Source organism: Nycticebus coucang, chromosome 17 (genome assembly GCF_027406575.1).
Source record: "Nycticebus coucang isolate mNycCou1 chromosome 17, mNycCou1.pri, whole genome shotgun sequence".
Classification (NCBI taxonomy): domain Eukaryota; kingdom Metazoa; phylum Chordata; class Mammalia; order Primates; family Lorisidae; genus Nycticebus; species Nycticebus coucang.
In genome coordinates, this window is record NC_069796.1 from 73,529,118 (window position 1) to 73,545,977 (window position 16,860).

Consider the following 16,860-nt stretch of genomic DNA (forward strand, 5'->3'; position numbering starts at 1 on the left):
TAACTTAAAGTTCTTTTCAAGGCTTTTGCCTGAATCTTATTACCCACTTACTATTAATTTATTATGCAGGGTTGCCATATTTTAAAAGTAAAGTGAACGTTAGAGATGGATTGTTTTTCTTTCATTTCTTCCATATTGTTAACTTCTATTTTTTTTTTTTTTTAATTTAGGCTGTTTGTGCTTCTACCTGAGGCAGTTTTTCTTTAGTGATTACATTAATTTTTACGTGTTCATTCTAGACATTTTTCAAAACAGGATCCCCACATGTTGAGTCTGACTTCTTTCCTCTCAACCACAAATCATTCTTCCCTGGGGTTCTTTGCAGGGAAAAGACTGTTGAGGTTTTTGCAGTTTGCCCTAAGGGGTAATCCCACCTCAAATGTCAGACTCTGGAAAAGGAAAGGCTGAATAGAAATAACTTTGTCATTGACAAAATAGTGGGTACCAGGAGCTGGTCTGAGCCTGCCTGTGGTCTGCTGGTGGAGTTCAAAGACATGAAGCCTGCGGGGGGACTTCTTGACCATTCACACTGGCAACATCCCAAACCTCCCTTCCATAGCCCTTTCTGATAGAGCTTTGGTCTTTCTCTCTGACAGAATAAATCTTTACATTTCAACATTGTCACCCTTCAAAACAATATTTCCCTGGCCACCGTTGAGTGAGACAGCTAACTCCAAGCCCATTGCACCAAAAATTCCACATCTGCAATTTCTTATTTATTTCAGGCCTATCGACCTTGGTGGTGGGGAAAGGGTAGGGATGGTGACAGTGACTATACAGGGAAGAGGTGAATCAGGAAGGGGGACCCTTTCTTTTATTTGCATATTCCAGCCCTGTTTTAAAAGGATTTGAACGTGCCTGCTGGGTGCACTGAAGGTTTTGTTCTGTAAATAGGATCAATAAATTTAAGGATGATTTTCAGACCGTCTCAACCACTGGTTTAGCTGTAGCTATTCTCAGTTCCAGCTTGTGGGAGACAGGTGTCAAAGGGGAGAGAGAGAGAAAAAGAGAGAAGGAGAGAGAGAGAGGGAGGGAGAAAGACAATACATTTCACTCCTTGGCTCTGGTCTTAAAGGGTTATGATTTTCCCAGAGTGATCACTCTTCTGAAACAGGAAAGACTCAATGGTTTTTTTCTGTAAAGTCACTAATTTATACATCCCTGAATAAAGCAAATTATTGGCTCAGGGGTAGGAACAGCAGCCAAATCACCTTGGATTTAGCACTGGAATAGAAAACCTTTAGAGCAAGCCTTCCAGCTTCCCCTCCAACAGTCCTGTAGCATCGCCTCCCAGGTAAGTGGTGCCTTCCTGCCCACTGACTTGTTCCAGCTCCCAGCAATCAGCTGTTACTTTCCTCTGCTCCAGTAGTAACCATTAGCAGTATTGTCTAGTGGCTAAAGGGGTAAAATTTGGAGCCAGACACCCTGGGCTCAAATTCTGGCTCTGACATTTAATAGTTGAGTGCCCTTGAGCAAGTTATGCAACTCAGCTGAGCCTCCGTTTCCTTATTCATTGCATGGTGATGATACCGGTATCACAGTATCGCTGCTGGGTCAAAGGAACAAATATTTACAAAATGCTCGACATAGTGCCTCATGCATAGCAATTGTATGATAAATAGCAGCTAGTGCAGTAGTAGTTTTGGTAGTAAAGGTGATAATAATAAAGGCTGCACAGCCGAAGATGACCAGTAAAACAGCAGGAAAACAGTCGCAAACCAATGCGGGGTGGGTCAGGGACATGTGCAAACAAACCATCCCTGACTGCTGTTCACCCCATTGTATGGGACTGCTAACATCCTTGAGATCTTACAGGGTTCTTTAGGATTAGCTGAACTATGAGGAGTTCTGAATTCCTCAGTTCTGAATTCCTCTGAATTCCTCCCCATGTGGCGCACATGGGAGATGCTGAGGTTCATTCACTCAATAATTTATCATTCGTTGATGCATTTGTTTATAACTCACTTTTGATGTTCTAGGCCTTTTGTTAAACATGGGATATTATGACAAAGAGAACCTGGATCTCTATCTGCATGGAGCTTATATTCCAGTGGAGAAAACAGAATAATAAGTCATGATAAAGAATGCAGTATTATGGTAGAGATGTCTCAGCTGGTGTGACAGTCAGAAGTAATGGTGTGTGAAGTGTATATCATTCATCTGAGGAAATTCACTAGATAAGTGGCTTCCCTTTTCTTATAGTATTCCTTAAGCACCTTGCATCATATTTGGGGGGGCACAAGGATATCTTGACTTGTGTGTCATGGTAACAAAGTAGTAGGGTGATCTCATTGTTTGAGTAACTTTGTTCAGTTCCATATAGGATGACAGAATTATTTAAAATAGATTTTTCATTTTTAAAAGCTTTCAATTAATCTGGTTTTCTACCAGACTCTTGTGAAATGAGTTGGGCGGGTGTGTTGGCCAAGAGCAAATTTAGGCAAAGATGTGACTAGGTGACGAAAATGGAGGGGAGCTGGGGCCCCTGTAAGAGCACTTCTGGGGCTGCTGTGGTTGGGGGAGGAAGGAGGTGGAGGATGAGCTGCGGTGGGGCAGTAGCATGAGAGGGGTGGGCCCTGACAGCAGAAAGGTGCCACCAAGTAGGGGTAAAGCTGTATTCACTGTCAGCAGAGGCCTGGCTCCCATGGGGCTTTAGTTCCCTCCCTCTCACCTCTTTAAACCTATTTTCCTTTTCTCCTATGTAAAATGTAGATAATAATAGAGCCTGTCACAAGAGCTAATCCATATAAAGAACTTAGCACAGTGCCTGTGCCCTGGGAAGTGCTCAGTAATAATATTAAGTTTTCAGTTTTCATCACTATGCTGTAAAAAATGATTTACCCATGTTTTTTTTAAAAAAATGAAATGAAGTATTTTTTACCCATTTTTTTTTTTTTTTTAAAATGCCAGTGAAGGCCTGGCATGTAGTAAGTGATCACTGAATGGTAGGCATCTTCATGAAAATGCCGATTTCTTTCTCCTTAAGGTTCAGGAAGCAAAAAGGGTCAGGTCCAGAAGAAAAATCGACTAGGATGTAATAATAGTTAACATTGTGGACTGTGTGCAAGGCGCTGTGCCAATGGCCTTACACGCATTATTTGATTTTAGAACAACCTTATGGGGCTAGTACCATTTTAGTAATGAGAAAACTGAGCCTCAGAGAAATTAAGTAACGTAGCCAAGGTCACCCAACTAATAAGTGACAGACCAGGGCTTAGAACTCAGGCCGTGCTGCCTAAATTTCTCTATTGCCTCAAAGAGGCAGGGGAGGAATCAAGAATTTGGAGATGGGGGTGGGGTAGATGCCTGTGCCTGAGGCTCGGAGGAGCTGGCAGTGGCCAAAGTAGAGAAAATAAAATAAGGCCGGGCGTCAGGAGGCCCTCCCTCCACCTCCAGATTCTAAAGCCAATCTGCTCACTTGCTCTCCCCAGCCTCAAGTTGCTTTGGTTGGCTTCTGCTCCCCTGGGCTGCCAGCCTGAGGTTGGCATCTCAGTTTTAGGCTTTATGTACCTGCGTGGAAGGGGTGATGCAAAGCATTGTACACACCATATGGGGCTCCATTTGCATTTAGTGAGTGCTCAGCTGTGCACAGTGTCTCCTTAATGAATCACATGCAAGCGAGCATCGCTATATTTATCCAAGCCCTGGGAGCTGGAGCTCTGGCTCTGGTTGGACCTGCGTGCCCCAGAACAGCACCTCGCAGGTTGTTCCAGTTTTCCTTGTGGTCAGGGCCTTAGGGCCCTTCAATAATTTGTTCCCTGGCAGAATCAGCTGGTTTCTGAAATATCTGGTGTTCTAGGCCAGAAAAAATGTTTACCTCCCGAAGCTATACCAGAGACCAAGCACTAAAATTGGACCTGGGAGCTACGTCTGCTGCGCCCTTGACTTCAAGGCCACATTTAAAGCATCACAATTCGATGAGACACTTTTATTTTCTTTTCAAGCTTCTCAGTGCTATTTCTTCCAAACAACCTAACACCCTTATATGTTTTTTTCCTTAGTTATTCCTTAGTTGAAATATTCCTTTTATAGCCAGATGTGCTGCCCCGCACCTGTTGTCCCAACTACTTGGAAGGTTGAGATGGGAAGATTGCTTGGGCCTGGGAGTTAGAGATTGCAGTGAGCTGTGATTGTGCCACTGCACTCCATAGTGAGACCGTGTCTCTAAAAAAAATCCTTTATTTATACTAAGATCAGAGATTTTGCCAATATGATACCTTTTGTGCTGAGGAATCGACCACGGTAAGAATTGCCAATGTTTACGTAACTCTTATTAAGTGCCAGCTACAATCTGAAGCAATTTAAGTGTATTATTTCATTTTTTTCCATATCAAGATAACCCTATGAACGAGCACTATAGCTCCATTTTATCAATGAGGAAAGTAAGATTTCAGAAAAGTAACTTACCTGAGGCCTCCAAGCCAGTGCATGAAGGAGTCTGGCTTGATAGTCAAGTCCTTTACACTAAGTAGCTTTTTCTTTGCTTTTTTCTTCCAGATTGTAATCATGTCCTCTAATTCTTCTTGCCATTTCTAGCCACTCCCTTGCTTAAAAAAAATGTGTTATGTATGTGTGGTGTATATATGTACATGTATATATTTCCCATTTCCCCCTAGAATTGTTTTTTTATTCTTTATAAAACTTAGGCAGGTGCAGAATATTTTTCTATCCCTGGACTCAAGTGTGGTGTTAAAGTACTGAACTTGTGACATGAATAACAGGGAACAGATTGGATTCCCACTGGGGCAGTGGCCCTTGATCGTGGCTTCATGGGATCTGTGTCATCTGCCTTCCCTTGCTAGATTCTGAGAGCACAGAAGAACGCTGAGCTCTGGTCTGAGCTATATCCATAGAGCACTCTGTGTCCTAGAGCAAATCAAATCTTTAATTTTGGTGGTAATCAGATTCCTTTTTCTACAAAGTTTAAAGTTGAGTGGAGAGCATTGCTTGGTTTTATGGTCTGAAAGTCTCTTTTCCTTCCCACCTCAGTCAAATAATATTTAAAAGATGGTGAAGCTAAGTCAGTTCCCCATGCTGACCCTCAGTCTTTTCGTCTGTACAATGAAAGGATGGACTAAGTGTGGGGACTTCCCAGTGACTCTTGCTTTCAAACTTCAGGGGGCTTTAGGACAAAGCTGCAGGAAGAATTGGGCCTAGTTTTAGCAAAAAGGGAGTATATTGTAAAGATATTTGTGCAGCTCGTAAAATCCCAAAGAGTTAAATAATCAAACACAGAGAAGTAGGGAACCAGGGCAGCCTCAGGGATCCCTGCAGCAGGAGTTCCTGGCCAATCCCTCTGAAGTGCTGCCATTAAGATGACACTTAACAAAGCCTGTTTTTATGTTCCTTTTTTAAAAATGACAGTCCCAGAGGGAGAACTGCCATGGGACATTCAGTTATGGAGGGCAGGGAGCCCAGCAGGAAAGTGTTGCTGAATGCCATCCTTGTGGGGGGAGCAGGTCCTTCCTAGGAGGGTCAACAGGATCAGAACCATCCCCTGATACTACATGCACTCACACGCACACTCACGCAGACCTGAAGCAAGAGCCCATGTGTATGTGTGTATGTGAATACGTCGGCAGCCAAGGCTGGGTGTTCAATGTGGAGGGGAGACAGAGTGGGCAGGCTCAATACTACGGGTCAGTAACAGCAATTGTAATGTAGTTTAGTTACTTCAGGCACCTGTGGGTAGTGGAAAGAGTAACAGATTTTAAGGCAAAAGCCTTGAGGGATAGATCATCCATTAGGTAGAGACAATGGGTATAGGCCCAAAGAGCAGACAGCATCATCTCACAGGGAAGCCGCCACCACCATGTTGGGTTAAGATCCTCTTTTCTCTGCTAGATCAAGCCGAGGATATATTCTGGTCCCATCTTTTCCACTTGGGTGGCATTTGGGCAAGTTCCAGCCTCTTCGGAGTGTTATTTATTTATGTAGACAGAATCTCACTCTGTTGCTTGGGCAAGAGTGCCATGGTGTCAGCCTAGCTCACAGCAGCCTTCAACTCCTGGGTTCAGGGGTCCTTCTGCCCCAGGCTCCCGAGCAGCTGGAGCTACAGGCACCCACCACAATGGCCGGATAATTTTTCTATTTTTAGTAAGACGCATCTTTACTCTTGCACAAGTTGGTCTCAAACTCCTGAGTTCCAGGAATCCTCCCACTTCAGCCTTCCAGAGTGTTAGGATTACATGCCCGGCCCTAGTGTGTGTGTTTCCCCATCTGTGAAGTGGGGATGAGAGTAATAGTAATAATCCTGCGGCTGCAATGAACACTCACAAAACAAAACTAACATTTACGGAGGCTGAGTGCTGTGTTTAGCACTGTGTTTGTGAATTGGCCTCCTTGCAATCCTTCCACACCGCACTGTGCAATGGCCTACATTTTGCAGAAGACAAGCCAAGGCTTATAGACGTTAAGATGGGGCATTAAAGTATAGCGCTAATTAGTGTGCAAACAGTTGGTGAGGATGGGTTCAGGAGCCGGACCCCAGAGTTTGAATGCTGGCTCTGACCCTTCCTGGTGTGATATTTGGGCACACTGCTTAGGCTTCAGTAATTTGCAAAAGGGGCACAATGATAGGGCCTGCTTCACGGTGTGGTTATGTGGACTAAGTGATTTAATATACAGGGTGTCCATAAAGTTCACGTGCGATTTAAAATAGTTTAATGTGCTCGTTTCGGCAACACGTGCTAAAATTGGATGATCCAGAGAAGATTAGCATGGCCTTTGTACAAGGATGACACACAAATTAGTGAAGCATTCCATATAAAAAAATAGTTTAACATAGTAAATTGTACACAAACTTTATAGTGTGTGTGTACATGAATGGTACCGGGGCAGAGTAATGATTTGTGATGTTTGCTATTATTAATAACGTGTCCAGTTTGTGAAGGGCAGAGGGGGGATTTGAACCCAGTGCTGACTGACTCTAGAATACATACTCTGAAGCAGGTATCTCTGTGGCAGCCAGAGGAGAAGGTTCAGGAGTGAGTGGTATAAATGGGGAGGGGTTTGGGAGAGGAGAGTAAGCCCTGTAGCTGGAGAAGGGGAGAGAAGGGAGGGCTGGAGTCGTGAGGCCACTTCAGGCCTTCTAGCCCCTCTCCCAGCCTTGGCTCTGTGACCTTGAACTAGGTACTCAGGAAGTCAGCACACACACACACAGAGGCATCCATAAAGTTCATGTGCAATTTACTATGTTCAGCTTTTTCTTTAATATGGAGTGCTTCATGAATTTGTGTGTTGTCCTATGCTGGACCCCCTAATCTACTGGAACATTCGACACTTCCCCTTATGCGTCTTACTTTAGGAGGCTTTAGAGAGAGGTTAGTTCAGAAAAGGAGAGAAAGAGAGACAGAGAGCAGCTAAGACAGAAAGAGGGATGGAATCAGGCAGAGAGAGAAGCAGAGATAAAGACATGGAGACCCACGGAGAGAAAGACGGTGATTAACACCCCAGAAGGGAAACAGAAGAGAGCGAAGCAGGGTGAGGGGACAGGTGGGGATTTAGTGGCGACAGGCCCCAACTGACCGGCCTGTTCTGTGGTTGAGGAGCAGACCAACCTGTTCAGTGTGTCAGCGCCTTATCTGAGGACAGCACCTTGGCCGTGCCGGGGCGCTGAGGAGCGCTGCACCACGGGGGCTGTGACAGGAGACACTCTGCTTATCTGAATTGGAGACAGGAGCGCTCTTCTGTGCTTTTCACACTGGATGCCACAGATTAGGCTGCGGGAATTTCACAGTGGGTGATAAAGGCTTGTTTGAAGAAGCCTTGGGCTGAACAACACTCTTTTTTTATTTATTTATTTATTTATTTTTTTTATTAAATCATAACTGTATACAATGATATGATTATGGGGCATCATACACTCACTTCATAAACCATTTGACACATTTTTATCACAGTGGTTAACATAGCCTTTCCGGCGTTATCTCAGTTACTGTGCCAAAACCTTTACATTCTACATTTACCAAGTTTCGCAAATACCCCTGTAATATGCACCACAGGTGTGATCCCACCGATCCCCCTCCCTCTACCCATCCCCCCCCCTTTCCCACTTCCCCCTATTGTTAAGTTGTAGCTGGGTTCCTCTTAAGGCTGGGGGAGAGGCTAAGAGGACTGGAACCTGGAGACTGGCTTTCTTCGAGGGAATGGTTCTGTGCAATGTTGCATGAATAGGTTAGCAACTGCTGATCTCCCTCTCTGGATTAAGGAGGAGTCTCACTTTCTACATTTACATTTCTTTATAGTAACAACACAGGGTCTTTATACTCAGAGGAGCAAAGGTTTAAATGAGCGTAGTGAGTAGTAAGTACCCTGCTAAAATGAGAGGTCAGCCTGACATAGCAGCCTATTCTATGGGTTCATCTGACAAGTGGGCCACTGTTATGTGGAAGGGCAGTGTGTGTGAAAATATTTCTCTCGATGGTTTTTAAGACACTTTGAAAATCTGACGAGTGCAATCTCTCCTCTGATTCTTAAAATTATTAATGACCCTCAGCTCAAAGGAAAGGCAAATTTCCTTTGAGGTTCCTCAGCATTTTAAAGAGACAGAAGGGGGTGGCTGTCATGTTAGTTGGTGTCTTTGTGTTCAGAATAGTGGACATAAGGCTTTTGCCTTGAGTGTATTCTGTGTGCAATAACAACAGCAGAATTCACTCCTTCCTTAACCCTCCCACTTCCCACCCCTTTTTCTTTTAAATTTTAAATAAAAATTGTGTCTGATACACACTTTCAAAGGTATTGCCTGTTGGCTTGAGAAATGACCCAGATGTATCTTTTTTCAGGCTTTATGAAGGCAAAGAACAGATGGAGTTTGAAGAATCCATGAGACGGCTCTTTGAATCCATCAACAACCTGATGAAAAGTCAATATAAAACCACCATCCTTTTGCAGGTTGGTTTATACCACAATAAAATCTGTCTTTCCCTCGGTCTTCCAATAAGAGCATGCTGAGATAATGTCTATTTTTGCTTAAATATGCAGCCTTGTGGCAATCAAAGTCCTGGGCTGGCCACATGGTTTAGGAATCATGAGGCCGAGGGCTTCTCATGGCAAGTGAAAGCATATTCATTGTTTATTTCCCATGAAGATAGTAGCAGTGCCTTCTTTTAAAACAGCTCTGAAGGTTTTGTTGCCTGGAAGGAAATAAGTCAAACTTGATCTACTTCTGATAGTAAGAATAGTTGGGGTGGCAGTCTTTTAAAAGGAGACTCTTAAATAGTTCACTTTTTAATTTTATTTTACTTTATTTTAATTTCATTTTTATTTTTTGAGACAGAGTCTCACTTGGTCTCCATGGGTAGAGTGCCAGGGTGTCATAGTAGCTCACAGCAGCCTCAAACTTTTGGGCTTGACCAATCTTCCTACCTCAGCCTTCCGAGTAGCTGGGACTACAGGCACCTGCCACAATGCCCAGCTAGTTTTTCTATTTTTAGTGAAGACAGGGTTTCGCTCTTGCTCAAGCTGGTCTTGAACTCCTGATATTCAAGCAATCCAGCTGCCTCAGCCTCCCAGAATGCTAGGATTACAGTTGCAAACCAGACTGCCCAGCTTTACTTTTTATTTTTGACAACATAAAGTCAGGTTCCCTTTTGAGATTAAACAGGTCTCCTCAATAAGCAAGAGGTACTTTGCGGAGAAAAGTCTTCTGATGTAATGGTTCATGATGCTACTCTGCGAAGTCTTAAATCTTGGAGAAGCCTTGAGGCCTCGCCCTGTGTTCGAAAAGGATCTTAGTGCAAAAGAGTCTGAATGAAGAGGCTGTTTCAGGGAGACTTTACAACTTCCTCAGAATTCACTTGCAAGAGCTTGGGATTGGGGCGGGGGTCTGCCTGATGTGTCATGAATAAAGAAAACCCGAACACATTTGTTTAAATCAGTGAATTAATACAGATTTCTCCTTCTTTCCCTTTCCTCCTCTTCCTCCTCCTCCTTCTTTGACAGTGGTGTAAGAATTATTCTTTTAGGTGCTAATTTAAATATCTACATGCTTTGGATGCCCAGTGTCTGGTTAGTACTGAGATGTTTAGCTAGAATGCAGGTCAGGACGAAGAGGCGGAAGTTTGCTAGGGGGTGTGGCTGCCGCCGCCATGGGTTTCAAACTTCGCATGTTAGAACACTTAGGGATCTTTAATAAATTCTGACGTCTAGTTGCCACCACCAGATTTTCTAGCTTAATTAATATGGAATGCGACTCAGGAAAGGGAATTTAGAAAACTCCCAGGTGATTTTAATGGGAAATAAAGTTTGGGGACCACTCTGGTAATGGCTTCCTTTAACAAACAGTGGAAAGCCGGTATGTGTGTACCTGTGTTCGTGTGTGTAGAAGGGGGTGTGTCTTATTCATCAGTGCATTCTCAGCACCCACGACAGTCCGCATACATAGTTTATGCTTAATAAATATTGGTTGAATGAGTGAATGAACAAAGGCACAGTCCTAGGTATAAGTCTTAAGGTCTCCATTTTATTGATGAAGAAGTGGATGTTCAGACAGTTGATATAGCTTTGTCTAGATGCCGTTGATGGGAAGTGGGAGGGCTGGGATTCAGATCTGTTCCTGCTTGGCTTTAAACACCATGCTGGCCACTATTAGACTGTTGCTTATACTGTTCTGTTAGCACCTACTGGGGGTGGATGTTGTCCATGGGGTGAGTTGGGCCTGCAGTCTTAGTTTTTACCTTCCCTTACCTCTTGCTGGTTTTTCAAAAATATCTTCCCCATGTTTCTATAAAGCTCATTTTTCTCTACCAATGGAGGTAACAGGAATAGGGAACAGTATGAAGAAATTCTGCCAGAGCCCCACCTGTCACCCCTCTGTATTCTGTTGGAAGCAGCCGACCTTCCAGTGAGAGGCCACAGTGTTGGAGTATCTGCAGAACGTTGAGGATGAGCAGTTGGGATGTGAGAGGACGTAGGGTTGAGTCAGGTCTGAAATAGGCTCCGAGGAAGCTGAGATATGAATGAGCAGAAATGATGGACAGAGAAAGCCAGTGGTGGGGGGAGAAGGAGCAGATGCCGCCCAGAGGTAGAGGCGTCACTCTGCCTGATGTCATCACTGTTTCCCTGTGATGAGCCACCTGTTATCTTGTGAGAAGGAGCAAAGGGAGAGAGGGAGTAAGGAGTTAGGAGAAAGAGAGGAAGCAAATGTGAGTAAGTGAGCCTTTACCATATGGAGGAGACCTGGGCTGATGAGAATGTTCTTCCTTATCAGCTCTGAGACCTCACGCTGGTCATTTAATCCTCTCAGAGTCTCAGTTTCCTCATCTATAAAACCTCACTGTCGGGGGAGGATCAAATAAACACTTTCTGCAAAAGATCCAATTACAAAATGTTATGCAAATGCAGAGAACCAACACGAATATTATGGATTATTATGGTTTGAGCCTAAGTCTTTTTACCCAGGTTCTTATTGTCTGGGTAACTGTGTTAGAAATGTCCTGCTTTCCTTGTGACTTGGGCCAGATTACGCTGGTTTCTTCTCTTGGATTTCCATCCCACACTCATAGGAAGGGGCTTCATCTCTTTAAAAATTTGTTCTAAGGGCCAAATTTAGCTTTAAGGATTTACATAAAACCAATGATGCTTTTTACCTATTGACATGGTTGTTGAAAAGTTATCAAAGAAAAATTTAAAATCATCTTCAGATATGGAGAGCAGTACCGTTTGAAGAGAATGTAAGGCTAATTTAGGGTGTGAGGAAGGGTTAGACGGCAGAGGAAGGGGCTAGGTACTATGACATCAGCAGGCCCTACCTAAAGGATCATCTCTAGACGTTGATTTTTGCTACAGGAAGAGGAGCTCTGGCTTTTGATCAGAGACCTGGGTGGGAAAGTGGGCACCCACACTTGGGCAGATAACCTGGGGCGCATCATTTCAGCCTTCAGTGCCTCAGTTTATCCTTTTATAAATTAGCAAACCTAATGTCTAATTTAGAGAATTGTTGAGAGGACTAACTAAGGTAATATGTTTAAAGCATGAAATGTAAAGCCTGTTAACATAGTTTAAATACTTTTTAGTCCCTTTGTAACTCTCCTTCCTTTCGCTCATCATAAAATAGAAGCTTTTAAGGTATTTTACTACAGCAGAATCTGGAAGGGGGTATTTGTGTTCCTAACCTTGTTACATGAGGGCAAATAGTGTTAGGACATTCAGTTATTTAGTTCAATCAAGAAATTCGGACACACATTTCACGGAGAATAAACCCATGAGAATTGACTACATGGGAAAAAAAAAATGGATGGCGAAGTTTCACCTTGTGGAATAGTACAAGGTCCCGGGGGATGATCTATGAATGTCTGCCATAGGTGTTGGGTGGGAGCACAGAGTGAGGCTGACCTTCATCAGTATTCCTGGTTCAAACTGTACTTCCAGCTGGCTAGCAGCTTATGGCTTATGGTAGAGACCCTTACTCCTGCCTGCCTTAATTGTAAGTAGAGCAGATCTGATTCAAATCTCAGCTTGAGTGAGTTCTGAGACCTGAGCAAGTTATTTCCCATTTCTAATGCTCATCTGGCTCCTGTGAATTGCCTTCTGTAGTTTTCATTATTGCTTTGAGTTGGCATGGCAGCAGCTCACTCAAAACCATGGAGAATTTAAAGTCAGTAGTTCAAAGAGGGAAATAAGAGCAGCAGAAGCACCGTCTGTTGATCAGGCACCTACCAAGTGCCGATCGTGGCACTGGGCTCTTCATACACAGTGTTTTTAATCCTGCCAGAGATCTGCAAGTAACCACCATCCTCAGTGTACACAGAAGGCTCAGAAAGCTAAATAGAATCGCTCCCCCTGGGTTACACACCTATTGATGGTGGCAGAGCAAGGATTTGAATCCAGCCAGGGCTCCTAACTCCAAAATCACTTTTTTTCCTTATGCCATAGGAAGGGCATAGGCCATGGGGTTCCACATGTTTTCAGTAATGGAGCACATGCTCAGAAGTCCCTGTGTGTGCTTCTGATTAAACTGATGATAGATTGGGAGCGTGAAATCCAGACACCTGTGAATTGGATGTTGTTCAAATGCAAGTAAAGGACACACACTGACATTATGCAGAACATTTTCCTTAAGGTCCATGATATTTCATAATGCTTGATTTGATGTTGTAAGTGGGATTAAATGAATAGTCTGTATTGAATGACATGCTTTTTTGGCCTTGTCACTCATGCTACAAAGTCACTAGAGTATCCAGGAGGACAAGGGACTCTGTCTTTTATATTCCCAATGTCTGGAACAGCATCTGTACATGGAAAGTACTTGGATATCTATTGGCTGAATGAATGGGGGGTGAATACTAGCTTCCCCGGTTTGGTTTTGTTTAGTTTTGTGTTTTAGCATTTATTATGTGTCAAGCATTGATCTATATTACATATATCGTTAGCTCATGTTATCTTTATGAGATAACCTTATAAAGCAAATACTCTTCTTTTTAAAAATTTCAATAGATTTAGGTGGTGGACATGGAATTTTGTTACGTGGATAGATTGTAGAGTGGTGAAGTCCGGGCTTTTAGTGTACCCATCACCCTAATAGTGTGCACACTTTACCTAGTAGGTAATTTTCATATTAAAAAGTAAAAAAAAAAACCAAAAAACCAAATATCCTCATTTCCACTTTACAGATGAGGGAAAAGAAGGCTTAGAGAGGTTGAGTGACTTAACTGCAACTGAAAAGTAGCAGACCTTGGATTTGAATATTGGGTGTATAATTCCAAGGTTTGGGTTTCTAATCACTAACCCCAAATTGAGTAGTTTCATTAAAGACTTAAGACTTCTGCCAAAGTGTTAGGTGGATAAGAGCTAAATGACAGTGAACAAGAGTTCCCTGGGCAGGTATTTGGTCCACAGTCATGCAGCAATCTAATTTAAAAAGCCTCTTTCTTACCCCCACCTCCCTTTTTTTTTTTTTTTGTTTTCTTTTTTGTTGATGTAAAATGTTCCAATGTTTGAACTAGGGGAAAAAGTGGCCCATTTTTGAGACTTGGCCCACAGGCTGTATCCTGAGCCACCAGAGGTAGGAAAATGAGACATAATATTTAACAGAAGGAGCTGGATTTCCAACCCAAACCTCCAACCAGCTCTTTAATCTTGATCCCTTCTCAACCATATACCACACTCTTAGCAGTGATATTGGGAATGATGGATTCAGTGGCAGATAGGACGACATTTTGTCCCAATAAGGAAGCTTTAGTCAGAGAGATAGCTCTGTGACTAAAGCTTCATTTCACCTTCACATTAGACCTATAAGGTAGATAACTTTATTCTCTTTACTTTCCTGGTGAGAAAACTGGAGCACAGAGTTATCTACCTTTCACCTAGTCTCCCAGGTGAAGGTGGTCCAGGTGGACTCAGAGTCGGTGAATGCAGCCCTTTCAACACTGAATCCTACTGCCCTGCGGCCCCTCAGGGGCCAGCGCAATGCTGAGTTACAGAAAGCATGGAAATATGCATATTCCAGAACCTGCTGGCTCTGTTTTCCTTCACCGGCCCTGAACGAATCTGTTTCTAGTTCCCAGGCCTTGGAGAGATGTGACAAACGGGGGTCACCATCAGGTCTTGTGGCTGAGAAGCCCTGTCTTTGGGGAGTGCTTGGTGACAGCGCCTGCTGAACTTGCCTGTTGTCATCCTCCAAGTGTGTCAGGGTTTCACAGAGGCAGGAGCCCTGTGGCTATTGCCGGCTGTAACAACAGACTTGGCGAACTTGGTGCAGTTCCTGAGTCAGAGACGGGCTGTGGCCATGGGAACAGAGTACCATAGGCCTGCTACTACTCTGTGAGGCTGTCTGCACCAAGGGATCGTTTAATACTCTCCTGTCCTGTTGATAACACCCTCTGAGTCTCAGGTGACAGTAACTCAGTGTGCTTGACTTCATTGCCAGCCCCAAATAGGGACACTGGGAAGACTGGCTCCTTCTAGCAGCCCCACCCCCAGCCTGCCCATGTCCTCTATGCTGATAGCTGAAGCCTGTAAGTGGCAGCCTCTGTGCAGACATCTGGTAGCTTCACTCCAAAGCTCTGGAACGATCTGCAGCTCTTAAAAGCCAAAAACCTGCAGCAGACACTGAAGTCCTACCTCTCCCCAGCTCACTGGCGGGTTGTTCACTTTGGTCTGAACTATGATGAGTACACATCATACTCTGTCCAGGCTCTGGGGATGAGGCAGGTGCTTGAGTAAAGAGATAAGGGGAGACCGAGCACACACACCTTTGGGGTGCACACCAGGCTTTAGTTCTCGGCCTTCCCCTTCACTGCACAGCAAGAGGCTGAGGCTTGGGGGGTACAGAAGCCCTAGGCTCCCTTAGGAGCTGGGTGGAGAGCTGGGATTCACACTCGGGGCCCTGTGGGCTCCAGGGTCTCTGGCCAAAGAGTGGATGAAGAAACGGGTCAGAAGAAGGGCTTGGACCAGCCCCTTTTCAGGGTGGCTACCTTAGGACATGGCATCCCTTTAGACTTTAGAGGTTGTGGACTGGGAGAAATGCAGGTTGAAGAGGTGTTTGACTTGGCTGGCACAGCGAAACAAGAGGATGAGAATGGCTCATGCTTTAGACCCACACCTCGTCACTTCCCAGCACCCTGTGCTCATTCCCCATCACTCCTTTCTGTTGCTTGCCCAGCCTAATAAAGTGGTTTCTGACCAAGTACGTTGTGGTGTTCTCTACAGTATAAGTGCCTGGAGGAAGGTCACAATGCTGCTTAGCATATTCAAAGTCTAAAAAGTTGCTTAAATCTCACTGTTTTATCTTTGTCAAAGCAATGTTTCTCAGAACTGATTGCAGACCCCCATCCCCCTACAAAATACCCATGTAGCACCATCCTGGGGACACGAGTGTCCCCTAGAACGTAGTTTTAGAAACACTGACTTTGGAGCCTCATTTTCTCTTGTTAACTACATTGGAAAGAATAAAGAATAACTCTGTAGATACAGAATGTAAGAACTACAAAGAAAAAGACTGACAACTTTGACAGCATGCAAATCGAAACCTTTATGTGCCATAAAACAAGAAGACCAAGCAAGAGAAAATTCTTGCAAAAGGTGTTACTGCAAAAGGGTTAATTAATGATGCACGAAGAATCCCACAAACTAATAAGAAAAAAGAAGAATGGAAAAAGGATGTAAATAAACAGTTTAATAAATATACATGTTCAATAACTACGGAAAAGATGCCCAACTGCACTGCCGACCAATGAGTTGCAAATTACAGTGGCAAATTATATGCCGTGTCAACAAAAAATGAAAAAGATTGTTGTATATCCATTGATAGCAAAGATATGGGGAAAGGGACAGTGAGTAAAAGGAAATTGGCTGCCATGTCTTTCAAGATAATTTGACAATATCACCTAACATTTATATCGATATATGATATTGATTGATTGATTGACTGATTGAGACAGAGTCTTACTTTGTGGCCCCTAGTAGAGTGCTGTGACATCACAGCTCACAGCAACCTCCAACTCTTGGGCTTAAGCCATTCTCTTGCCTCAGCTTCCCAAGTAGCTGGGACTACAGGTGCCTGCCACAATGCCTGGCTTTTTTTTGTAGAGGCAGGGCCTCACTCTGGCTCAGGCTGGTCTTAAACCTCTTGAGCTCAGGGCAATCCACCTGCCTTGGCCTCCCAGAGTGCTAGGATTACGGGCATATGTATATATTTTTTAAAACATGATTTCCTCTTTGAACAATCCATTCTACAGGGATCTTTATAGGTAAACAAATTCATATGTTAAATATTTTCACATCACCTGTTTTATAATAAAGAAAACCTGAAAATGGCATGGAGCCTTTCAGCAGCAGTGAGTTGAAAGAGGTATAATGTACCCATGTGGGCATTGTTAGGTAGTGGTTAGACATGAAGAGAATCCAGTCTATGAAATGGCA

The 16,860-nt window shown here is 43.7% G+C and overlaps 1 protein-coding gene and 1 non-coding gene across 2 annotated transcripts in view; both read left to right on the top strand.

Moving 5' to 3' along the window:
- DOCK2 (dedicator of cytokinesis 2) overlaps positions 1–16,860 on the top strand; it is a 466,833-nt gene that overhangs the window by 98,443 nt on the left and 351,530 nt on the right. Inside the window, exon 23 of the mRNA XM_053566743.1 lies at positions 8,784–8,892. Coding sequence (XP_053422718.1) covers positions 8,784–8,892 — 109 coding nt within the window. The remainder of the gene's footprint in view (positions 1–8,783; positions 8,893–16,860) is intronic.
- LOC128569386 (U6 spliceosomal RNA) lies at positions 6,670–6,771 on the top strand. Its single transcript, XR_008375347.1, has one exon. It is a non-coding gene; the product is annotated as a U6 spliceosomal RNA (small nuclear RNA).